Raw genomic sequence first — 25,913 nt, 5'->3', positions numbered from 1 at the left:
TGCTGCTGTGTGGGGGAGAAGTGGGACGAAGCCCTGGTGGTTTGATGCCTGTGTGCGGGATGAAGACCTAATTTGTGTGAGCGAGCGGTCTCGTGGGCTCCCCGGGGACTCACGTGGTAACGGGTCAGCTCCATCTTCCACGGCCTTATTGAGGTGGTGGATGGAGAGGTCGGTCTGCAGGAGGCTGTCGGCCGTGGCCCGGGCCAGCGCCGCGGCCAGGGAGCACGGGCAGTTACTGTGGCGGGGAGAGACGACAGTTATCAACGGGTCGGGGAGGAAAAATCATCTTCCGCCAATCCTCTGCGGAGGTCGGCGGCGCCGTCGATCACTCGTCCGGTTTACCGGACCGACGGCAGGATCTGAGTTCAGGAGGAAACAGAATCAAACAACAAACCTGCGGTTTCACTTCTGTTAGAAACGCAACGAAAACAAGTTCTGGCTGATTTCATCTCAGCGGTGTCAGAACAGACTGTGTCTGCCAATGAGCTGTTTTACTGTTGGAATATAACACCTTACAGATGACTGGTTACCTGTTCAAAAACAGCATTAATTAATGGTTAATTGGGCTAATTATGGTTGAATAATACTTATTTAACATGCAGCCTCATTTATAGGTTAAGGAGTTATAATACTTTAGTTAACATGAACACGGTAAGAAAATGATCATTTAAGCATTAACTTAACACTTATTACGACCTTAACTGAGGTGAATTAATGTACCCTTATTATAAAGTGTTTATTCAAATTATTTAAACTGGACAATAAAGCTAAACAGTCCTAAAACTAGTCAGTTAAAAAAAAACAGAACTCATTGCTGATTACTGTCAAACTTTTACTCAAAGTTGTTCAAGAGAAAGAGAATGCAGATTGAAATGTTTTGATTTATAATTTATGATTGCTGCCTGCTGTCTTATGAACATTTTAACTGAAGTCTGACTTCACTGGACCGCCGGCTCTCAGGTCAGCCGGAGAAAACGATCCGACACGCAGCTCCGCTCGGCAGCACATCTCAACATCTGGCCAGATGTGAGCGTGCCTCCTCTTACGGTTCCAACAGGATAGAGAGGAGGAGGAGGAGAAGGAGGAGGAGGAGACCGATGGAGGATGAGGAGGAAGAGGAGGAGGACGGGGTCGTTTGAAGGACTGAAAGCTCGCTGTACATGAGTCACCGCGATAACTAGGCCACCCTCCAGATGCAGGTAACCATGGTAACCCAGCGTCTGGCTGTTCTCCATCACACGCAAATGAAGGTGAAAATAAGTTGATGTCAGCTTACACACAAACACTGACAAACTTCAGGCGGGAGTCAAAATATTGGATCGACCCACGAGCTGAGCGACAGAAATGATGTCAACGTTAAAGTGGTCCAGAAATGTCAGAGGATTTCCAAACTCATCCGGATCCATCGTATGGAAATGATGCACATCTGTACCAGATGTCACGATAATCCACCCAGTAGTTCATATAACAGTTCAGTCTGAAGCTCAGTGGTCGACCAGCTAACGTCCACGTTGAGCCAAAAACATCAAATACATCCTGTACGTTTCTTATTCTGTTCCCCCTGCATCTTAAAAATGGTCTAATCCATTCAAACCCTCAATAATCAGTCAAATTCACCTAAAACACCTTTTCAGACCCAAACACAACGTCCACTTTTATATAAAGTCTGTGGTTCGGGCGTTTCTAAAAAATGACTTTCCATCAGGCGTTGTTTTCAGAATAAAACTAAAAACAGCAGCAAACTAAACCCTAATAAAGTTAAATGAATGCAGCCTTTCTCACACATACAGATAATAAAACCCCTCAGAGGGACCTTCTGTTGGACCAGCAGTCACTGCTCTTCATTTAATCTTCCTTTAATAAAGGAGCCGGTGTTGGCTGAGTACAACACAGGGACATATTGTACAATTAAACCCTCTGAATGGAGAGTGAAAGGGCCTCCGTGGCTCGTATGTCAGATGGCATGGCTTTAATCACAGAAGAGTGAAGCCGCCAGCCTTCATCTGTGAACTGAGCTCTGCTAACAGACGCATATCTGAGCTCTTTCTCATGTGACTGGGAGTCTAAGAGAAGATGTTTGTGCCTTCGTCCAAAAGGAAATCTCACAAATCTCTTCTTTCTTTTAGCAAGTTTGCATCAAGACATCATTTCCCTTCAGGTGAACTTCAACATGTTTCAAATGGCGTCCTTTCAGCCCGTTGGTGAACACGTCTCGGTTCGGCCGGACTTGCTGTGAGCCACGTTGTATGTTTGTGACTCGTTTCAGTGCATTTGGTTGTGAAATCTGCCGTTCAGTCAGTTTAGAGGTGGAAAAATCTCGAGTGAGGAAAAAAAGGACCAAACAGCTGGCAGCAGTTTATTCTGGTTAGAAAGTGTCTCTTGAATGCATCTGTTGGTGTTTGTTTTCTATCCGCAGCACAAATATGTGTATCCGGTCTCATATTTCGTCTCCTCCCGGTAGAAACTTCTCTGTCGTCAGGTCCTCGATTTTGTTCTCCAACTGGGTCAAGGTCTAGAAACACGAGGAACGGAGTAGCAGAAGCGCCGTGGCCCCATAAAGCAGTAACCACGGTAACCTCCTGGGCAAACGTCTCCTTGAAAACGTGGGCGCCGCAAAGGTGAAATATCCGGTCCTCATTCGTAAAGCTCAGATCTCTGAATGTGATGACAAATTACATTAATTACACGAGTTTAAGTCGGAGAGGTTTGTCGGTCCTGCAGGTCGATCGGAGAGAATCCGAAGCTGATCGGACGTTTCAGCTCTCAACCAAAAGGCTTCTTCAGTTCTTACTGACTTCAGGGAGTTTTTACCTTAAAAAATATCCTCAACCGGCGTTGAAATGTTGCTCGAACCGACACCCTGAACTACAGAGAACCAGAGGGGGGTTTTACCCAAACTAAATATTCTGAACTACATTTGGACACAATGAGCTCAAATTTACCTTCAAAACGTCACAGATTCACTGTTATTATGTTTGACACCTAAAACCATGAGACACATTCAGAGGAATCTATTAACTAAGTTATTATTTTGACATTTTGCCCGTGTTGGGTCGATGCAGTGGACATAAAGAGGACATGTGGGGACGGAGAGCCGAGGAGTCGACTCAGGGACTGTTTGTCCTCCAACCACTCAGCCATCAGGTCTCCATGACGGGTAAGAATGAACTTCTTCATATGTTACACATCCGACATCAGAGAAAGAAAACATGGAGACAGTCCGAGGAGATATTTCTATTCATATCTTCTATTTAAATCCTTTAAAATCCTCTTAATGTGTCTTTTTATATTGCTTCTTGTTTCTTAAGCTGTTACGTAAATTGTTGTTCACTTGATGTTGAGCAGAATATTGTCATGAACTTAATGTCTTCCTGGATATATAAGAGAACGTAACTTCTGGGTCTGAAAAATGAAGCCTTAAAGTACAATACCACTGAGGGCCACTAGGGGCTGACGCCACCTCTCGCGATGATGTCAGTAGATAAATTCCCTCCTTTTGATCGAGAGGGAATTGAGTAGAAATTATACTGTTCAGTAAAAATCTAGAGGATAAACGGGATCATTAGATACAACAAATAAAACTGTTAATATTTAATGGAGTAAAACAACCAAATATTCTTTACTGTCATTATTTCTATTTGCAATATCTCCAAAATAAAATCATGTTATCAAGTAAATTTCTGCTTTAGCGTCTTTACAAATAGTTTAAAAAGAAATCCTGACAGAATCACAGTAATCAGATTTATGATGAATCAGTTTTTCCACCTGAAAATACACTGAAAAGATGCACTTTTGATTCAAAGAGCCTCAAATCAGATCTTTTAAATGGTTCGATTAAAATCAGATTTTTGTGTGAAATCTGAACCTGTAAATTGCAGCTGTATGTCAGTTAAATGTGGAGCATTAAATATATATAGTTAAGTGACACGGCATGTTTACTGAATTATACTTCATGCGATAATAATTATCAGATGTGTAATTATGGAGTAAGATGGAGATGAGGGAACGAGGAGGTGGAGACGCTCATCTTCATCGTCCTCTCCTTCATGTTTCCATTCATAGAAACCCACCGCCCCCCTCCCCCCTCCCTCGCGCCACCACTGGGGGGTGGATGCTGAGCCGGGGAGCTCCGATTGGCTGCGGGTCACACAGGAGAAGGCGCGGCGCACCAATGACAGCTCCCCGCGACTCGTGCATCACAGTGAGGTCATGTGGAGCGGAGGAGGATTAAAGGGGAAGGAGGGGGAAGGAGGAGAGGGGGGGAGGGGAGGGGCTTAATCTGAGTTCACACCGTCGCACTGCAACGACACGACCGACCGCACGATGCTCGAGCAGCTCTGACGCTCTCTGACGCTTTCAGATCAGGAACACAGAGATGCTCCTCTACTTTGGAAATGACCTGCTTTGTTTCACACACACACACACACACACACACACACATACACACACACACACACACACACACACACACACACACACACACACACACACACACACACACACTCTCTCTCTCACACACACACACACACACACACACACACACTCTCTCTCTCTCTCACACACACACACACACACACACACACACACACTCTCTCTCTCTCTCTCTCTCTCACACACACACACACACACACACACACACACACACAGATCAGCTGATCCACCACAACATAAGCTGTGTGTATCGTTCACAAGGATTGGGTTGTCTCGTACAGGTGTTCACATTATTGTGTCCACTCCTTGAAGTGGTGACCTCCAGACTTCTGAAGGACAAACTGGTTTCTGAACCTGAATATATAAAACAGTTGTGTGTGTGTGTGTGTGTGTGTGTGTGTGTGTGTGTGTGTGTGTATGTGTGATATTAAACAGATTTGTTAAAGGTCACACGTTTCACACTTTTCGAGTCTTGATCTCCATAAAAATATATTTTTGTGGTTTTAAGAACAAAACAAAAATCATCTAAGTGTAGTTATATATTTCCTCTCTGCAGCTCTACTAATAACAGCCTCCCGTCGATGCTCTCCTCTGATTGGCTGATTCTTTTCTGAGTGACACACAACCAGGCCAATCACAGAATTCCATTGTTATTGAAGCTTATTGAAGTGGATGTGTGGGTGGATGTCGGGGTGGATGTCGGGGTGGATGTCGGGTGGATGTCCGGGTGGATGTCAGGGTGGATGTTCGGGTGGATGTCGGGGTGGATGCTCGGGTGGATATTTGGGTGGATGTCCGGGTGGATGTTCGGGTGGCTGTTCGGGTGGCTGTTCGGGTGGATGTTCGGGTGGATATTTGGGTGGATGTCCGGGTGGCTGTTCGGGTGGCTGTTCGGGTGGATGTTCGGGTGGATGTTCGGGTGGCTGTTCGGGTGGATGTCGGGGTGGATGTTCGGGTGGCTGTTCGGGTGGATGTTCGGGTGGCTGTTCGGGTGGATGTTCGGGTGGCTGTTCGGGTGGATGTTCGGGTGGCTGTTCGGGTGGATGTTCGGGTGGCTGTTCGGGTGGATGTTCGGGTGGCTGTTCGGGTGGATGTTCGGGTGGCTGTTCGGGTGGATGTCGGGGTGGATGTGGCGGCAGTCGTCGCCTTCCTGTTTCCTCGTGTGGAGCTCTGACAGGCTGCTCGCCGTGATAAAAAAACAGAAAGCGCTCCGGGTGGATGTTCGGGTGGATGTTCGGGTGGATGTGTGAGCAGATGACTCATGCGCGCCAGCCATCGCTTTCTCTACAAGCCTCCTTTTCTTTTCTTTTTCTCTTTTTCTACAGATTTAGCCCCGGAGTGGAGCAACAAGGTTGTTTCCATGGCAACGTTGGAAGCGAGTGACTGACAGTCGGCGGCGGCGGCCGTCCCCTGCTGCCAGAACCTCTCGCTTCATTATTCTAAATATTGAGGCTTCTCCGAGCCGGGCGGAGGTGAGAGTGGAGACCCACGGGAACCCGCTGGGCTCCGCCGACCTGTTCTGGTTCTGGTTCTGGTTCTGGTTCGGGCCGCCGGCCCTCATAGCAGAACTTCCTCTTCTCTTTTTCTTTTTCAACACGGCACACAGAGAGAATCCTCCGGCCTCCCTTTGCTGATTGTTTTTATGTTTTTAATCCACATTTCCAAAAGAAGTGTTGAATCAGAGTCCTGATATGTGAACAGAGCGCTCTCAGGAGGGCCGAGCAGGATTGCGTAACACGCAGCGAGCCGGGAGGCCGCTTCTCCCTTCAGATGGCTTTGATGAGTTCATTTGTCGGCTCGCTCTACAAACACCATGTGGCGCTTCAGTGTTTCTGGCTCGTGATAGTGAGACGCAGGAATCCACTGATGCTGCCGGTTCTGCTCAAACCTTTTGTTTTTTTATTCTCCTGTCAGGGTTGTTTATTTATTTTTTAATGCATTGAAATGAAAAAAACCTGTTGATAAAAAAAAATTCTACTATAAATAAGACGAGCGTTATTAAAACTACGTTTCACCCACGTCGTTGCTTTGATCAAACCGGCCATGCTAATTGGTTTTCCATTTTCCTCCTACACGTGTATCTAAACGTCGACCACGGTATCGTTTTTACAGTAATGAAGACTTAACAGCAATTACTATTTCTGTCACCATGTGAAGGATAAAGCTGCTGCGTTCCTCCTATTGTCAACAAATACCATTTAAATCCATCTCTGCCCGTAAATCTTTCAAAAACAGGTCAGAAACATTTCAACAAATCGCTCCGTGAATTCATGAAAACAACGAAGCACTCCGGTTTTTAACAAACGTCAACGAATTAAATCAGAATGAGGGATTAAATCTGGCCTTTGTTGTGGAAGACACTCGGTGGATTCACGAGCATTTGGTGGCGTCGTGATTTATTTCCAGCTGCAGGGCAGATGTGGTGAATCTGTACGGAGGGCTGAGCATCGTACCGACGCCTCCGCTCTGATACCAAAACCCATTTAAAGAAGAAGAAACACAGCTGTGTTTGCGGTCTGGTTTGATTGACAGGCCTGGGGTGCAGTCAGGTTTCTTGTATAGGTGGGCGGGGCATAGTGTCCTCAGGTCCCTTCCTCCCCAGCTCGTCCAAATATGGACGTCTGAAACGTCCAAACCGCCGGGTGACATCACGCCGTTAGTTCCCGTCGCGACAGGAAATGACATCAACAACCTCGGAGCAGCAGGTGGAGATCTGGATGGAGGCAGGTCTGCATCGGGTTTAAAGGGATGATGCAACCATTTCCACCATATGTAGGTTTTACTTTTGTGGAAAGCGTTGACGCGTCGTCCAACTTTAAAGCCCGTCCGCGGTACTCTGCTTTATAAACCTGACAGAAGGAGCTCTTTGTTTGAGCGGCATTCACCAGAGAGATTTATCACCAGAGCTGCTCTTTAAGAACATTTATACATAAACATGAAACGAGGGCCGGAGAACCGTCGTGGTCAACAGTCGAACCCGGAGCTCGCTGATTGGCCGGCGGCTCGCGACCAGCAGAGATCAACAGAAAGCTGCGTTTCCGCCCGCTCAGCACTTCCACCTTCTAACCTGAGGGCACCTTTTTTTTTTTTTGCAGAGCGTCTCTGATGTAACACTTCAAACGAGGCGGAAACGATGCAGCCGCAGCGACTGCACACGTCACCGCCCCGATGCAGCCGCAGCGCAGCGCCGCGTCCACTCACCACCGAAGGGCGCGGCGGCGGCTGCAGGGAGGCGCGTCTAATCCGTCATGAAATCAGAAAGAGCCTCCGGAGCCTGAACGTCCCGCGGTGCCGGTGAGCAGTGAAGGTGACACGCTGAAGGCAGACGAGGCGAGCGGTTCTACCGGGGAACCGACACGTGATTGGCGGCGCTGCTACGCTCACAGCCTTCAGGCGGTGTGTTATGTAATCCACCAGCTGGATCCCCGGTGGGCTGGTGAGAGCCGATGGGGGAACCGCATCATCTCCCCACCTCAACTATCTCTGGAAGCTCCTTTAATTCAACCAGTTTCTCATAAACAACGTCTGTGAGAGGGAAGTGAGAAATCTGCCGGTTTACACATTTTAGAGCAGTGAAAGTGGCAAAACTTCAAAATCTGACTCCTCTCCGAGCTACAGATATTATGATATCAGATTTCCTCTCCACAGTTGTCGTGTCCAAAATAATTTGGATATCTATAGCTTGGTGTGACCAGACTTTCCAGAGGAAATCGTTTCCAGTCGTTGCGTCCTGCTGGCCGTAGACTTCGAGTTAATTTTGAAACCACCGGAGCCGCCTTTGACCAATCAGCATTGACGACCATAGACACTGTTCTCTGATTGGTCCGCCCTTTGAGAGGCTGAGTGGACCTTAATGTGGACATAAAACTGAAGCTGTGAGCGTGATGCTATCGGTCATCTTCACGAGTTTATTGAGTATTTTTGTCTCTTTTTTGGCAAACGTGTTACACTCATAAAACGAACGTATTGAGGTTGAGAGTCTGTAAGCGGAACTTTAAAAGAGTACAAACAGAGCTGCTTGGTTAGTTGGATGACTGGTTACATGGTTGGATGACTGGTTACATGGTTGGTTGACTGCTTGGTTAGTTGGATGACTGGTTACATGGTTGGTTGACTGCTTGGTTAGTTGGATGACTGGTTACATGGTTGGTTGACTGCCTGGTTGGTTGGATGACTGGTTACATGGTTGGTTGACTGGTTACATGGTTGGTTGACTGCTTGGTTAGTTGGATGACTGGTTACATGGTTGGTTGATTGGTTACATGGTTGGTTGACTGCTTGGTTAGTTGGATGACTGGTTACATGGTTGGTTGACTGCTTGGTTAGTTGGATGACTGGTTACATGGTTGGTTGACTGCTTGGTTAGTTGGATGACTGGTTACATGGTTGGTTGACTGCCTGGTTGGTTGGATGACTGGTTACATGGTTGGTTGACTGGTTACATGGTTGGTTGACTGCTTGGTTAGTTGGATGACTGGTTACATGGTTGGTTGATTGGTTACATGGTTGGTTGACTGCTTGGTTAGTTGGATGACTGGTTACATGGTTGGTTGACTGGCTGTTATTTTTGATTGCAGTGTGACAGATTTCCTCACAAAACTGTATTTTCAGCTGCGTTAAAAAGACACAAAACCAACAGTTAAATAATGTTCATGCAGGTGATTTTGTCGGTCCACCTTCCTTTCAGATGTCTTTTCTGTTCCTTATACGTCAACATGCAAATAAAGTATGACGATGTGGAATTGCAGTTAAATTATAAAGACCATATTTAATGACGTCGGTGTGCCGCCTCTCTACAGGAGCTCATTCATATTCAGATAAAAACATCCCTCTTCTGGACTATAGCGTGAGCTCAACTGCTTTGCATTCAGTTCACCTGCCACAGACATATGACTCATCATTTGAATTATGGGCACCTTGTGAACAAAGACGCTCCGAAGCAGCAGCAGCAGACTCTAACAGCTTCCTGCTGAAATGTCCGTAACGCCGCGACAGGAAAAAGGAGGACACTGAACACTTTTGAAGGTCATTGCACTTCCAAAAATGGGGCCTCTCCAGAGCAGAAATTAATTAAGGCGCCTGTTTTAGAGACATCAATGTGAGCCGCTGCTGGAGAAGCTCTCCATTCTTAACAGTCCGGTGTTACGAACCGTGAAGCTGTGAAACTGGACTGTAAGTAAAAGTCTCCGCCGCCGCTGCTGTCAACCTGCCACTTCTTATCTGCACATACTCCACTAAAGCATTAAATATAACTGCAGCAATTTGTGCAGCTTCACATGCAACAACACTGCAGCTGAGCAGTAAACCCAGCACATCCTGGAGTCTAATACAGTCTGCAGCTTCCTCTTTTCATGGCACCAGTAAAATAATATAGAGCTCTTTCAGAAATAGAGTTACAGTAAATTTCCCTGCTGTAAATTTAAAAATAAAACCCTTTATTAATGATAAAGAAAACCAATATTTGAAAACCAATAAAAAATAGACAATAAAATGTTAATTTTCTCAATTAATCAGTTCGTCGTTTGGTTTATGAAACATGAGGAAACAGTAAATAGACAGAAAGAGATTTTAGAATTTTTGGGCACGAAAATGCATTTTAATATCGGGTGTAAAAGCAAAAACCCATAAATGATTATTTCATATGCAGCTGCAGGTCACATGGTGTCTTCACGAACACCATTTCCCATCAGCCCCTTGAGCTTCTGCGCTAACATCAGGACGGAGGAGAGTTTTTAAACAGCTGGAGTTACAACTGGAAACTGAAAAAGTTACTTTAAAAGGAAGAGATTTACGATTGTGAGTTTTATGGGAACTCCACGACAACGTGCTGCTGCGTGTTTGTAGTTTTATTCGTGTCATAAAGTAATAAATCGCTCGTTAAAATCACAGCTCTCAGTTTCTCGTAGTAGCTGCTGCAGTCGTGGACTTGTTTTGGAAAGTCTTCTTGTGTCGGACGGCTCGGTGAACAGAATCTAATCGAGGCTGATGTGAAATTCAGCGCAGCGTCCCTTTAAACAGCGAGACATGCTGAATGAAAGATGGTGTGTGTTGTCTGTGTGCAGTTTGCATGTTCTCTCTCAACATTTGCATGCTGACCTCGGGGCGCTCGGCTTCCTCCCACAGCTCCGGTTCAACAGGACGCTCCCAATCGGGACTGTGTGTCTCCAGAATAACACGGCCTCCCAAACTACAACTAAATATTTCAGGGTACTTCTGCGACAACGACACGAGAAATACCGAATAATATTCCATTAAGAATTTCAACAACAAAAAACTGCAACTAAAGAAATGTTCTCGTTTTATGTCCGTTATGAACCTCGCGATATAAAAGTTCGTGAACGTTCTGAAGTGACTTCGGCATTTCAGCCGTCGCCTTCTTGGTTTTTAGGAGCCAGACGTGACCATATTTGGACGAGATGGGGAGGAGCGAGCGGTGGATCTTACTCGATCTCGAACTTGAGGACACTATGCTCCGCCCACCTACAGCAGAAACCTGACTGCACCCCAGGCCTGTCAATCAAACCAGACATGCCCACAAACATATCTGTGTTTGGGGTCTAATATTTAATTAATGTTGGAATTATTTTCCTTTTTAAAGGGGGGGAGGGGGAACCCAATGATTGGAAATGAACATTTATTTTTGGTCATGAAGTCAGTTATATTTCAAAAGTCGGACTTTATGTTGTCAGACTTTCAGCAGAACTTCTGTTCACGACAGTTTTTTGAGAAAATTGCTGGAATTTTGCAAAATTGCAAGTTCCGGAGATTTCCTGAATTTGCGTTAAGTATTGCGATTTCCACAAGGGATTGTTAACGTGTCAGATATTCGTTAATAACAGAATAAAGAAATGGCTTTTAAAATGGAGCAGATGGATATTAGCCTTTTATCCACATTAGCTACTTAATTAATATTAAAAATGACTGAGGTACCAGGAGAGACATTTTCAAGGAAACCTGACCTCCATTATTAACATTCTGATTCATAAATAAACTCTTTCTTGACTCTTGTTTTATTGTTTTGGCTTCGAGGCACCAAAACAACGAGTCGGGCTTTGTGACGGGAACGGTCGCGTCGGTTCAGAGTGTTTACCAGAAGGCTCTCATTGTTGAGCTGGACCGGGACGCAGCGGGAGTCAAAGGCAGCCGGCTCAACAATTGCCAGTGGTGGTGCAGGGCAGCAACCGCGGCTGCCCTCTGTGGTAATCCCAGCGAGACTCTGATTAAGGGATTACCGCTGTAACTAATTTCAAATGCTCGGACAGACGGGACGGAGCTGGCAGGGAGAAGGACTCTGAGGACGGAAGTTAAAACTGCCGAAACGAGCGCCGGTTTATTTGAGCAGGAAGCCTGAAAGTCACCGAGAGAGAAACTCCTTTAAGGAAGAGACGCTGCCTTGGAAAAAAGAAAAAAGAAAACAGCCTCGGTTTTTAGAGCTGCTCTAGAAAGCCATACAGTCACTTCCCAGAAGCCTCGGAGGATGTTCATCTCCAGGGAGATCAAATCTCCCGGCCTCGCGCTGCTCTGATTAAACAGTGAAAAGCCAGCGGACAGACAGATGGTGGCGTGAAAAAAAAGTAGGACTTTCAAAACATTCCATGCAAAAACGCTCGTCCTGCGCTTCCTTCCGTCTAAAGCTCGGCCCGATGACGCGTCTTCACGGGGCGGCTGCAGGACCGGCGAGCGGCCGACGTGGTTTCGTGCAGCTCGGCGTGACGAGCGCTATGAAACGAGTTCAGCTCAAAAAGGAGGTCACTCCGCTCGGAGACGGGGCACGTGGGAGTTGGTGGCGGATGGTCTGATCTGTCTGCTCCGAAGTGACAGAACCGTCTAACGTCGGTTCGCTGCATGATGAGCTTCACTCGGGGTCGCTGCACCTCGTTGTTGAAGCGTCTGACCTTCGAGGGTCTGACTAAAGCAGGAAGAGGAACATCGTGAATACAGCTGAGCTCCATCCTGCTGATGAAAAGTTAATGAACCACAATGCTCTTCTACAATTGCTGCGTTCAAATCACTCAGCATCCATCACTGATGTCATCAACCATCAGTGATGTCATCAACCAGCAGTGATGTCATCGTTGGTTTGTGAGCGTTATGAATCCTCCAGTTCAGATTCTGTCCGTCACCATCTTTGCTAGTTCGGAGCGGTTTGGAGCAGGAAGTGACCATATTTGGACGAGCTGGGGGAGGAGCTGACCTCTAGTGGCACTCGGTGGTATTACAGTTTAATGCACTTCTGCATCGGCCTAATTTTTCAGAGCCGGAAGCTACGAACACTTTTATAAACAGTCTGTGGGATTCACGACGTTAGAACTCTAAATTTTCTATCAGCCTCGAGTTCACGAGTTTGTGACGTGTTTGCTGACGTTTAACAAAAGGTCAGAGGTCGTGGAGGTTCATGTCTGGTTGGATGTTCAGCTGATATATTTTAGTTTTAGTCATGTAGAGTTTGTCTTCATAACTTAGATAATAGCCGAACGTCTGAGGAAAACATTGATCTTCCCAACGGCCTCATGTTAGCTTGATAAACTGTTAGCCGCTGTGGCTTCTAGACGCCGTCCACGTTGCCTAGCGACGATGTTTTTACGACTTAACCGCTTGTAACGCCGAGCATACGGTGACTACGACTTCCCGTGTTGTAACCACGAGCTCACCAGATCTTTGCAGCACGGCTCTACGCTCATTTCCTGTCATGTGACTACTATCCACCAATGAAGAGCATAAAATGTCCCAAAAAATACGTAAAACAAGAAACCACTCTCCTCAAACACAAAAAAAGGTGAGAAAACTCGCCCCTTCCAACATTTTTTACGTTTTTCATTGAGCGAAACAATCGTTAGTACGTCAACACCACCCTACAGCTAGCAGACCGTTAGCGTAGCTTAGCACAAACACTGAAAAGAAGGCTTTTCCCAAGTGACACAATCCTCTGACGGGCTCATTGATTCACGCGTTGTGTTGTTGAGGTTTATTTACCCGGAAAGTTCCTCCAGAAAGCAACGACGTCAGAGCGCCGATGTTTCGGGGGCTAAAACTATGAAGTTAAACCCGGTTATCTGCAGGAAGTCCCTCAGACGGTTTCCTGCCAACAAAGAGTCTCCTGCCAGCTGAGCTGTCAATCAAACGGGAACACTGTCCCGCCCACACCGAGGCTACGAGGCTAACGGAAGATCTCTCCTCCTTCAGCCATTCGATAATAAATCAATGAAACGGCGAGTAATAATTGGACTCGTGGTCGACATCCTCCGGCGGGTCAAAGCTCCGCCGTCCCGAGTCACGTCCTCCGGTTAGAGGACGAGCCCGCTTTTGTTTGGAGCCAGCGAACCCCCTCGAGGGCCTCGTTAATGAGGACTTCCCTCAGGCTGTCCTGCAGAAGTAGGATGGAGGGGGTTGGTGGTGGTGGTGGTGGTGGGGGGGGGGGGGGGGGTGGAGACTGTCGATACGGGCCGCAGCATCGATGTCCACGTCTCTAAACGGAGGGAGACGTTTTTTACTGCAGCGAATGACGAGCAGGAAATCAGCATTGAAGGATTTTTATTTCTCGTATAAATATGGAATCCTGCAGATTTGAAGGTCAGAGAACGTCCACACTTTGCCGTGGTGTCGTTTTTCTGTCAGCGCGACCCCGACTTCTTCTACCGCAGGAATATGAGTGTGTCTTTGTTGACTGGTTGGCGGCGGCAGCAGGTCGGTCGTACGCCGGGAAAAACGACGCGGAGTGAAAACTGACTGAGGCGACGATTTAAAGCCTGAAGTCGATCCTGCAGTAAACCAACAGCTCCACTAACACCACCCACTCTTCTAATTGTGTGTGTGTGTGTGTGTGTGTGTGTGTGTGTGTGTGTGTGTGTGTGTGTGTGTGTGTGTGTGTGTATACACTGGAGTGTGTCATGTGTGCCGGAGGAAGCCGGATCTACCCTCCCCCCTCCCCTCCCCTCCCAGCTGTGGGAGACGTTTCTGTTTAATGAGGTCTAGAAAGGCTCTCCCCTCAATTACAATCTATCAGCTGTAACTCCCCCTCCCCCCTCCTCTTCCTCCTCCTCCTCCTCTTGGAGTCATCATCAATTCATCAGCAGTCAGTACAAACAGGCCGTGATGTGAGACTGATGTCCAATCTGGGGCTCGCGGGCCGAGTTGAGGCCGCACCGTCTTGGTTTTATGGCCCACCAGCTTTCGTCCTTTGCTTTGAAATCTTTATAAACACGGCTGCCGTTAGCTGTCGGCGATAACGTGGCGACGCTTCAATCGGATTATAACCTTTATTTGAATGACATTTCTTTTCTGTATTTTCCAAAATGCAGAACAAATAAAGTAGAATTTTAGGCACTTTTTATTTAAGTGCACTTATCCGTCGACTTTAGTTCCTCGTTACAAAAAGGGCTCTCAGCATCATGACATTTTTTATGTTTTTCCATCATATCAGTGATGTCACCTGTCAGTTTGGGTTTTCTGTTTTGTTTTTATTTCATCTTATTATTTTTTCCCCCCTCAGTTTGTGAAGCCTTGAATTCAGCATTTCAACCGTCCCCATAATTTTTGGAGCTAGAAGTGACCATATTTGGACATTATGCTCCGCCCACCTATACTAGAACCCTGACTGCACCCCAGGCCTGTCAATCAAACACCCCCCCGCCCCCAAACACATCAGTGTTTGAGTCCTAATATCTAATGAATGCTGGAATTTTTTAGAAGAACCACGGGAGTGTATTGGAGGCAGCCCCTAGTGGCCCTTCAGTGGTATTACACTTTAACGTACTTCTGTATTGGCTTCACTTTTCAGACCCGGAGACGACGTCCACTTTTATATACGGTCCATTGTCGAGCTAGCGGTGGATAGTGGAGGTTCTTTTGTGTCTCTATGGAGGACAACGAGGACAACTGGGACAACGAGGACAACGGGGACAACGGTCGCACGAATAAACTGTCTGTCGGCGCTCTGGCTCCCGTGTACGTCGTTACCACGGCAACCCACGCAGACAATGTCGGAGATGTCTGAACAACACGCCAATTCCAAAAACAGTGTGACAAAGTCGGCTCGTTTTTATTCACACACCAGAATTATCGCAGCCGTTACACACACACACACACACACACACACACACACACACACACACACACACACACACACACACACACACACACACACTCCAGTTCACACTGCGTCCTCCTCTCTTCAGATGTGACTCCCAGCTGCCTGCAGAAAAATGGTTTAAGTGGTATCATTTTAACACACACACACACACACACTCTCTCACACACACACACACACACACACACACACACACACACACACACACACACACACACACACACACACGAGATCGGTCCACACCTCCAAACTCGTTTGAGCACACCAAGTGCTATACCCGCCCCCCTATTAACACACACACACACACACACACACACACACACACACACACACACACACACACACACACACACACACACAGAGGGGATCTCTCTCTTCTTGCAGAAGTCTATTATTAGCTGTTCAACCCAGAGACAAACTAATGACACGTTGGGATGAATCACCGGAGCTGCTGCCTCCGACTGTCGTTTCACTCGCGAGCCGCCGCTACAGTAGACGGTCGTGTAGGACGCACAAACACAAACACACAAACAAACACACAAACACACTCACACTCACGCCGTCCGTCTGAACATCCCCGGGCGTCTGCAGGTTTCTCGGCTCAGACTCGTCTCTTTATTTTGCATCATCTCAGGCTGCTTGTTTCATCTCAATACTTCTAGTTTTGAACATAAATGCGTCCGCAGCCACAAATATCACAAACCGTCACATTCATTTCCTCAGAGCTTTTTGTTTTAGCATCTTTCAGCTGATTGTTTTGGTCCTGGTCTCACAGCATTTCTGTCTTCAGTCAACATATTTCTACAGCTGGAAAGAGGTTTTAGTTGTGCAGCCGCTAAAGAGGCCGATATTTCCTCCATGGAGATGGTGGAGACCAAAAACGGAGGTAAAAGAGGAAAACAGCTCATCGGTGTTTAAAGGAGTTCCTCATCATCTCCATCTTTCCGGTCTTCGCTCTCTTTCAGCTCCAGTTTTGGTCTCCACCTTCGAGCGCTGTAGCCGCTAGCATCTCCGCAGGTCGCGTGCAGTGGAGGATTTTGTTTGGAGCTTTTATTCTGAAAACAGCTGCCTGCTGCAGACCAGAGACAACGCTGAAAACACCTGAAACAGAAAAGTCGCAGCAAAACGATGAGATAAAACTCCGCTGTGAAGCTACATGAAGCTTCGGAAGGAAAAGAAGAAGAAGAAGAAGAAGAAGAAGAAGAAGAAGAAGAAGAAGAAGAAGAAGAAGAGGGTTTTTTGGCCGAGCTCTAGTGGCCCTCGGTGGTATTACAGCTTAAGGAACTTCTGCATCGGCCTCATTTGTCAGACCCAGAAACTACGTCCACTTTTATTTACAGTTTGCTGCTCCGACATGGAGCTAGCAAGCTACACGACCAAAGAAAACGTGTGATTGGCCTGTGAGCGTGTCACTCAGAAGGAATCAGCCAATCAGAAGAGAGGATCAGAAGACAGACTTTGCATAGAGGAGACACAAAAATATCTTCTCATAGAGATCACGACTGCAAATAAAATGGACCGATGGACCTTTAATATTTAAAAACGTCAACTCCCATGAGTCTTAGGAAGCCCCGCCCCTTTAAAGTGACAGGAGCTGTCTTCAAACGCAGATGTTTCACTCCCGTGTTTCGTCCTCCTCGGTCAATGAGAGCGTGTTTGTAAAGACATGACATAGATGAGAGCTGTGGATAAACACGTGAGGACACCTTGTGTGAGATGCACCCCCCCCCCCCCCCACCCCCCCCCCACCCCGCCCTACATGCCTCCTTCCAGCACACTTTCTGCACCTATTTTGGATTTTAAAACCAGGCCAGGCAGCAGAGCTCAGGACAGCGCTGTCTCTGCTCCTCCTGCCAACTTAGTCTCAGACTGGCTGTGTGGACATACAGCTGGAGTGTCGTCAACACCCCCCCCCCCCACACACACACACACACACACTCACACACACACACTCACACACACACACTCACACACACACACTCACACACACACACTCACACACTCACACACTCACACACACACACACACACACACACACACACACACACACACTCTCTGTCCTCTAAAACCAGTCAGATAACAGAGTGTGTGTGTGAGTGTGTGTGTGTGTGTGTGTGTGTGTGTGAGTGTGTGTGTGTGTGGCTGCAGGTCAGTGTGGGATCATTCACTCCCGTCTGTCTTGGATTGTGCAGCCTCCTGATCGAGGCTAATAACGTAACCGGTGGGTTATTTTTAGCGCGCGGAGATGCGCTCAGCAGTGATGGCGATGGCTTCCTCCTCCTCCTACACCACAGTGACGTCGCGCTGTTACGCAAAACCAGGGGTTCACCTTTTGTGGACCTCCAGCTCTGACACTGCTGGCGTGAATTTTTTTTTTTGGGGGGGATGCGTGCACATTTCACGCAGTCTGATTGGCTTGCCGCACAGCGCGGGGCGAGGCGGCCCCAACTTCTGCTTTCATTCCTCCGCGGAGACACTTGTCTCAACTTGGTGCTGGACACACCCAGCGTGCCAACGGGCATCCCGGGCTCACCCGGACCCAGACCCCCTCCCCTGTATACAGTCCACCCACGGTCAAAGCTCGAGCCCTGACAGCGCACACGCACACGCACACGCGCGCACACACACACACACACACACACACACACACACACACACACACACACACACACACGGAAATAAGAACATGCCACGACAGAAAAGTGCACACTTAACTATTTGTAGAGGTGCTGGAGACACAGGTCGAGGCATTCCCCCTCCACCTCGTCGTCACACACCAGGTCCGACAAGGGGCGCATCGGCGGCGGGTCGCTCTCCTGCAGAGGCATCTTCATCTCCCGAAGAAAGAGCTCCAGGAACCGGCGGAAGGTTTTCTCCTCTGCTGTAGAGCCGGCCATCACTTCTCATTCCTGGACAGACACAGACGCCCGTCAGCACACTAAGTTGAGAAGACAAGAGTCAGAACACGAACCGGGCTGTCGGGCTGTCGGCGCGCTGCCATCCTACCTGAATAACTGTGGACTACCGGGAGGAGCGGGGACCGTGGACTACCGGAGGGTCTGAGAGCGGCGGACCGAGGCGTCTACGGTTACACTACCGGACGAGCTGTCACAAACTGGACCGAGCCCCCATTCAGAGCCGAGCGGTAGCGCGCGCCGCGTTATCAGGGATTTCGGATGATCAGAGGGCAGTGACGTCAGAGAGACGACGATGTTGGGCCGTGAGCGCGCACGCAGCCTCCTGACGTCGGAGAGCGAAGGTGGTTCAGGACTCACATCCTTGAACCTCAGCAAAACTTAGTTATTAAATACTTCATCACAGGTCAAAGTATTTAAAACATCTGAAAGTAGTGGATCCACCCGGACTGATAATAAAACAAATACCATTTAAATTCTAGTACTATCAAACTAGTACAAATAGACAATTAAATAAATGAATAAAATTCAGTTAAAAGTTAAATGAAATACTCGGATAGATAAACTAAGAGGTAAAACCAACCAAAATGCACAAAGAGACAATTAAATAAACAATTGAAATAAATCAAATTTAATTTAAAGACAAACTACAAAGGTAACGTCTGTTTTTCTAGTAATAAATATTGTTTATTTTATATGCAAAATACAAGAAACTAATTTATAATATATTCTTACAGAACATAACTTTACAGAAGAAAATGAAATTCGTTAGTACAACACTAACATTATATTTCACGTCACAATAAAAACCAAATAATTATTAATTATACTTTATTTTTACAGCAGCGGATGAAGCAGGAAAAAGAAAAACAAAGAGGAACGTTTGAGTTAACGCCAGATCTACTGGGACCGTTTAGTATAAAGAGCCGGAAATAGACCCGGAAGTAGGTGCGTCTCTGTTTTTATTCCTCTGGTCGTGAACATGAAGGAAAGCAACATGTCTCTCCCGGTGAGCGTGGGGACTCTGCTGCGGGCGGACCTCCCGGAGGACGCCGCTCACCGGGACGACGGCCTGTGCGTCGTCGGTATTTTCGGTAAAAGCAGCGCGCAGCCCGGACCGCCGAAGGACGCGCTCATCAACATCCTGGCGGACAAACACATCTTCTCGGTGTTCGGCGCACCGGAGGACGCCGCCGCCCCCGACAGCTGCATCCAGGCGCTCCACCACCGGGAGAACCGGGTGCTGTACCTGCTGCTGTCCTCCGTGTGCGACAGCCGGCAGCTGCTGCGGGCCTGCGAGGCTCTGAGCGCCGGCACCGCCCACTCGGACGCGCAGGACTTCTGGAAGGGTTTGGACCGGCAGCACTGCCTCCACCTGCTCTACCTGTTCTCCGTGTGCCACGTCCTCCTGCTCGTGCACCCCAACCACACCTTCGACGTGACCTACGACCGGCTCTTCCGGGCCCTGGACGCCCTGCGGCAGAAGGTGCTGCCTCTGGTCCGGGCGGCCATCAAAGACTGTCCGGTGTCCAAAGAGTGGAAGCTGAACTGCCGGCCGTGTCCGCCGCGCCTGCTCTTCGTGTTCCAGATGAACGGTTCCCTGAAGGTCCGACAGACACACCGACACCCGCAAATAAACAAAAACACAAATAAATAAACACACAAATACCTAAAACCCACTGAAGTATTATTATTTGTTCCATGTTTAACACAAATCGGACCTTTTCTGTGTTTCAGCTCTTTCTGTAGATGTCTGATAATATGGTTTAAAATGTGTGGTTCTGATCCATTCTGGCTGCTTTCAGCCGTGTGTTTTGGTTCATGATCCTGTTGGATGAACCACGCAGCTCGTTTCACCTTTGATTTTCTTTGAGTTGCAGATTCAAGGCCAACTGAAGCAAAAACTAAAAAGAAAAGCAAAGAAAAGCAAAGAAAAGCGTTCTTGTGAGTTAAAAGACGTCTTTTGTTTTTTTTTGTTTTTTTTAAAGGTGTCGGGAAACGGCTCGGAGTCTGGAGGAAACCCCGACAAACCCAAAAAGCACTCCCCCAGGAGGCGGCTGCAGCACGCCCTGGAGGACCAGATCTACCGCATCTTCCGTAAGAGCCGCGTCCTCACCAACCAGAGCAGCAACTGTTTGTTCACGGTGCCGGCCAACCAGGCGTTCGTGTACGTGATCCCCGGCACGGACGAGGACCCGGTGGGCTCCCTGCTCAGCCAGCTGCGGTCCAACTGTTCGCTGTGCGAGCAGGAGCCCGTCCCGCCGGTGACCGGGCCGAGGCGGGTACCAGCAGACGCGGCGTTCGACCCGGCAGCCCGGCGGCGGCTGCGAGTCGAGCGGCGTGTCGGCGGGCGGTCAGCTGGTGGACTGCAGCCTGAAGGAGTTCCTGTGGCAGCACGTGGATCTGGTTCTGACCAAGAAAGGCTTCGACGACAGCGTCGGGCGCAACCCGCAGCCGTCGCACTTCGAGCTGCCGACCTACGGCAAGTGGGTCCAGGTGGCCTCCAGACTGCACCAGGTCGTCGTCGGCGACACGGACGAGGAGCTGGCCGAGCTGGCCGTCAAGGCTCAGAGCCAGGTGAAGGTTCTGGAGGGCTTCCTGGACGCCGACACCAAGTTCTCCGAGAACAGGTGCCAGAAGGCGCTGCCGCTGGCTCACAGCGCGTACCAGTCCAACCTGCCGCACAACTACACCACCACGGTCCACAAGAACCAGCTGGCGCAGGCGCTGCGCGTCTACAGCCAGCACGCCCGCGGCGTCGCCTTCCAGCGCTACGCCCTGCAGCTCCACGAGGACTGCTACAAGTTCTGGAGCAACGGACACCAGCTGTGTGAGGAGCGCAGCCTCACCGACCAACACTGTGTTCACAAGTTCCACCTGCTGCCTCAACCAGGTGAGGAGGAGGAGGGGGAGGGAGGAGGGGGAGGAGGAGGAGGAGGGGGAGGAGGGAGGGGGAGGAGGAGGAGGGGGGAGGGAGGAGGGGGAGGAGGGAGGGGGAGGAGGAGGAGGGGGGAGGGAGGAGGGGGAGGAGGAGGAGGAGGGGGAGAAGAGAGAGGAGGGAGGGGAGGAGAAGGAGAGACAGAGAGGTAGGAGGAGGAGGGAGAAGGAGAGAGGGAGGGAGGAGGAAGAGGAGAGAGAGGGAGGGGAGAGAGGAGAGAGAGAGAGGAGGAGCCCAAAAAGGAGCCACACCTCATTGTTATTTTCTTTATTTATCTGTCAGGAAAATAACTCGTGAATTAACTCCGACTCTCGTTTCCAGGAGAGAAACCCGACGTGGATCGTAACCCTCCCGTCCTGAACCACAACAGCAGGGGGCGCTCCACCAGCTCCTGCAACTGCGGCAGGAAACAGGCTCCTCGAGAGGATCCGTTCGACGTCCAGGGCGCCAACTACGACTTCTACCAGGTCAGGACTCACCTGAACGCTCTCCGCTGTCACGTATGACCTCACTTCCTGTTTTTCGTCTCTGCTGATCATCTGTCAGGAGAAGATGTGCTTTTATTTTGACGTAGATGAAGTTTAAATATAAAGAACAGTCGAGGTCAAAAGTTAAAAACGAGAATCACAGCTGAAATAAACCTTTAATATCTCAGAAACACGATGAACTCCAGAGATCGAACCCTGTAAAATAATCGTATATTTAGATTAAAGTCTTGTTCTTAGTATTAAATCTGTTGTTTCTCAGTCTGTAAAAAATCCACTTCATGACTTTATTTAATCGTTATTTCAGGATAATAACGTCTCATTTCAAACATCACGCTGCAAAATGTTCTGTGACTGCAGATATTTCTAATTCTGGAAATATGAGATTTATTATATTTTGAAAGTTATGTCGGAGTTTCTATCTCTAAATTAATGGTATATATTCTTATTTCAACGTGAGCCAACTACGTGAAGTCATTCAGTTTATTTTCTTGCTGGTTGGAGCTCAGCAGGTTTTCCAGATGTTTCAGAGATGAAGCTTCATGTTAGCGTGTTTCTGTCTCCAGATGTTGGAGGAGAAATGCTGCGCGAAGCTGGAGAGGATGGACTTCCCGGTGTTCCAGCCCAGCACCCCCGACCCGGCTCCGGCCTCCAACCGGCCGCCCCCCGCCGAGGCCTCGGCCTCCGGGGAGCCGGAGAGGCTGAAGGAGCCGAGCGCCGCCCAGAGCCACACCCCGGCCGACGCCAGCCTCAGCCTGGCTCTGAGTCTGGGCCAGTCCTCCGACAGCCTGGGGCCCTACGGGGACGGGGACGGACCCGACAACCAGGTCCAGCAGAAGAGGCCGAGCCTCATCGACCGCCAGCCGTCCACGGTGGAGTACCTGCCGGGCATGATGCACTCGGGCTGCTCCAAAGGTCTCCTCCCCAAGTTCTCCAGCTGGTCTCTGGTCAAACTGGGACCGGCAAAGTCCTACAACTGCCACACGGGCCTGGAGCAGCCGGGCTTCCTCCCCGGCTCCTCCTTCCTCCTACCGTGGGACCTGGTGATCCGGTCTCGGTCGGAGGAGGACGCCGGACTCACCGACTCTCTGGACGGGGGCGCCTCCTCGTGGCCGGCCCCCAACAAGAACGTGGTGGGGAAGCGGGGCAGCACCGGAGGGCTGGGCCGGAGCCGGCGGAGGGACGACATGGCCCGGGTCTTCGTGGGGTTCGAGTACGAGGACAGCAGGGGGCGCCGCTTCATCAGCTGCGGGCCGGATAAAGTAGTGAAGGTTCTGGGACCGGGCGGCGCCAAAGAACCCGCCACCAGGGTTCTGAACACCGACATGCCGCTCTACATCCCGTCTCCGTCACAGGGCCGCGGCCTGAAGCCTCACTACGCTCAGCTGGCTCGCCTTTATGTCGTAGTGCCCGACACGTCGCTGGAGGTCACCCTCAACCCCCAGGTAAACAACAACAACAACAACCCCCAGGTAAACAACAACAACCGTGAGGTAAACAGCCGGAGACTCCACAGCAACTATGGATCCATAAATGGTTCTATTGACCTGCTGTTCCACTGATTGATGGACCATGAGGCCGATTATTCACTTGTCTGCAGCAACATTTAGATTTAGTTTTAATATAAATCTAGAGATTAATCTGTGTTTAATGTATAAATGTCATGTTAAGTCTGTTTTTCCGGACGTGTTTCCAGGTGCAGCCCGGTCCGCCTCCCTGCCCCGTCTTCCACCCGGAGCAGACGGACATCGTGCTGCAGCCCGACGGCCTCTGGGTGCTGCGCTTCCCTTATTCCTACGCCACGGAGCACGGCACCTGCTACCCGCCCAAAGAGAACCAGCCGCTGAACAACTACAAGGTGCAGCGAGGCATCCTGAAGGCCACCACCGCCAACCCTCCACCGCAGTGAACCGCCGGACCCAGACCCGGTCGAACTTATAATCATTTTAACTTTCCGTCTGTTAGAAATTTATTTTTGTAAATGTGTGAGCACTTTGAGTTTGTAATTCCCAACCTGAACCGTCAGACTCGACCTGATCACGTCGGTTCAGGCTCAAATTATTGAGTTATTCCAGCGGGTCCGAGAGGGTCGGGCTCTGCGCTGCGGTGGATCAGTGAACTGTGCGAGGGGGCGGGGCCTCTTCCACAGCTGACTAAACTACAACACAACTAAAATAAACTGAACCCAGCGGAGGCTTTGGTGAAACCAGCGTCAGGGAGACAGACTGTTTGTATCCAGGAAACAGCTGCTTGATAGACATCAGTTCAGTCTGCAGGAAACCTGTCCTACTTCCTGGACTGGTTTCAAGATGGTTTCACGACTAGTTTTAAGGCTGGTTTGAAGACTGGTTCTAGACTAGTTTCAAGCTGGCGTTGGACTATTTCTGGACGGCTTGTAGAACTGTACTATCTGAACAATTCAGCTGCTCACCACAATCCCACAGGACAGCTCTTCCATTGATTGTTCAGAGGACGTCAGCTGAGTCGGTTTTCCTTCAATGTGGATCAGGACACATTAAAGAATGAGGTCATACGAGTCCCAGACGACCTGAACCGCTAGCGGTCCACCTGTGATCAGATCACCTGGACGGATGATCATGTGTTTATGTGGCTTCATGTTTACTTTATAAAAGTATCACTCTGGTTTCTACAGTCGAACATGTTCTTGTTTTTCTGTAAATAAAAATAACTTGTTTATTCTGTCAGATATTTTCAGTGTGATGACTAAAAACTAAAGTGAAAACATCAAATCAGCATTCATTTATTTTCCCATCTGTATAATTTAGATTACATCGATACTCATTAAGATAACTTGGAAGAGAAGCTCTTAATTGTTCAGCTTGGTTTGTGTTGCTTTACACTTTTTGTCCACCAGATGGCCTCGTTCACGTTGGAGAAAGCCTTTATGCAGACACTGTTTTTGGCCTACTTTCATATAAATATTCACATTCATACATTCTTGTTGTCAGTCCTTAATAACTGCTCATTTAAATAGCAAACATGAAACTGAAGAAGACACTTCTATCATTCAATTTATGAGCTGAAATTACTTAACTTTTTAATTTTAATAAAAAGAATATGAGCTTGAAAACACATTTTATTTTGAAAAAATATATTTTATGGTTTCTTTACTGTTTTGTGAAGAACAACTTAACACACACACACACACACACACACACACAGACTGCCTTCAGGAATATGAACAATATCAATGAGGTTAATAACAAAGCTGAGGAGGGCGACTCAAGGTCGTAAAGTTCTTAAAGGAACATTAAACTCATGCCGGGTTAGTTACAGGTTGATTGACACTTCAGTTTTGTTCATGCTGCCTTCACGTCCACCGACACTTCAACTGATTTTATTTAAGTAGCAATTAATCTGCTTTCAGCCCCGACACATCTTACAAACATGTGGTCTGTAGATTTGAGGTGACACTTCAACTCCCTTCACTGCTCACACTTCATTTAATACTTCAGTCATCAACTCTTTTACTGCTTACACTTCACTATGAACTTCACTCAACACTTAAACTCCTTTCACGGTTTACACTTTACTTGACACTTCAACTACTCTCACTGCTTACACTTTAGTCGACACTTAAACTCCATTTCATGCTTTCACTTGACAGTTTAATTCCTTTTAGTTCTCACACTTCCTTTAACACTTAAACTCATTTTACTGCTTACACTTGACACTTCAACTTCTTTTAGAGCTTACTCTTTAGACAACCCTTAAATTTATTTTACTTGTCACACTTCACTTGTGACTATATTATATCTATTTAATTATGTTTTGTGCCCCACTTCAACTACTTTCACTGATTCCGTTTCCTTTATTTTCCCTTTTTCTTTATGTTTTCCTCCCTGCTGCCAGAACATAAAAATGTTCTTCAGCCTTTTTCAGTTGAAGAGTGAAGGCTAACCTGTAAATCCAGGTGTGTGTTTAAAGCAACAACAACCGTAAAAAAGAGCCAAAAACAGACGTAAGTGTCCCTGGGTTTGTTGTTCCCACCTGTGGACAGGTAGAGGTGGGCGGGGCCGCGGCGATTTAAAGCCAAC

General features: G+C 48.3%; 2 protein-coding genes across 3 annotated transcripts in view; one reads left to right on the top strand and one right to left on the bottom strand.

Annotated features, from left to right (window-relative positions):
• The window catches only part of ppm1e (protein phosphatase, Mg2+/Mn2+ dependent, 1E), a 30,678-nt gene extending 12,032 nt beyond the window's left edge, over positions 1 to 18,646 (bottom strand). Inside the window, exons 1-3 of one of the 2 annotated variants that reach the window (XM_069145781.1) lie at positions 18,524 to 18,646; positions 18,233 to 18,455; positions 114 to 235 (exon numbers count right to left, since the gene is read on the bottom strand). In XM_069145781.1, the coding sequence (XP_069001882.1) occupies positions 114 to 235; positions 18,233 to 18,414 (304 nt within the window). In that variant the 5' untranslated portion in view covers positions 18,415 to 18,455; positions 18,524 to 18,646. The remainder of the gene's footprint in view (positions 1 to 113; positions 236 to 18,232; positions 18,456 to 18,523) is intronic. The other variant, XM_069145780.1, reaches the window with a different exon arrangement.
• A 48-nt stretch (positions 18,647 to 18,694) lies between these two features.
• smg8 (SMG8 nonsense mediated mRNA decay factor) lies at positions 18,695 to 24,557 on the top strand. Its single transcript, XM_069145779.1, is given in 6 exon segments — positions 18,695 to 20,038; positions 20,421 to 20,714; positions 20,716 to 21,325; positions 21,692 to 21,837; positions 22,422 to 23,300; positions 23,552 to 24,557. Coding segments are annotated over 6 exon segments (2,766 nt in total). The 5' UTR covers positions 18,695 to 19,414; the 3' UTR covers positions 23,765 to 24,557.
• Positions 24,558 to 25,913: the final 1,356 nt, after the last annotated feature.

This window comes from Embiotoca jacksoni, unplaced genomic scaffold (assembly GCF_022577435.1).
Source record: "Embiotoca jacksoni isolate LCO1_2020_lvr unplaced genomic scaffold, fEmbJac1.0.p SCAF_13, whole genome shotgun sequence".
Lineage (NCBI taxonomy): Eukaryota > Metazoa > Chordata > Actinopteri > Embiotocidae > Embiotoca > Embiotoca jacksoni.
Note: the sequence above shows the minus strand (reverse complement) of the source record. Positions and strands in the feature narration are given on the sequence as shown.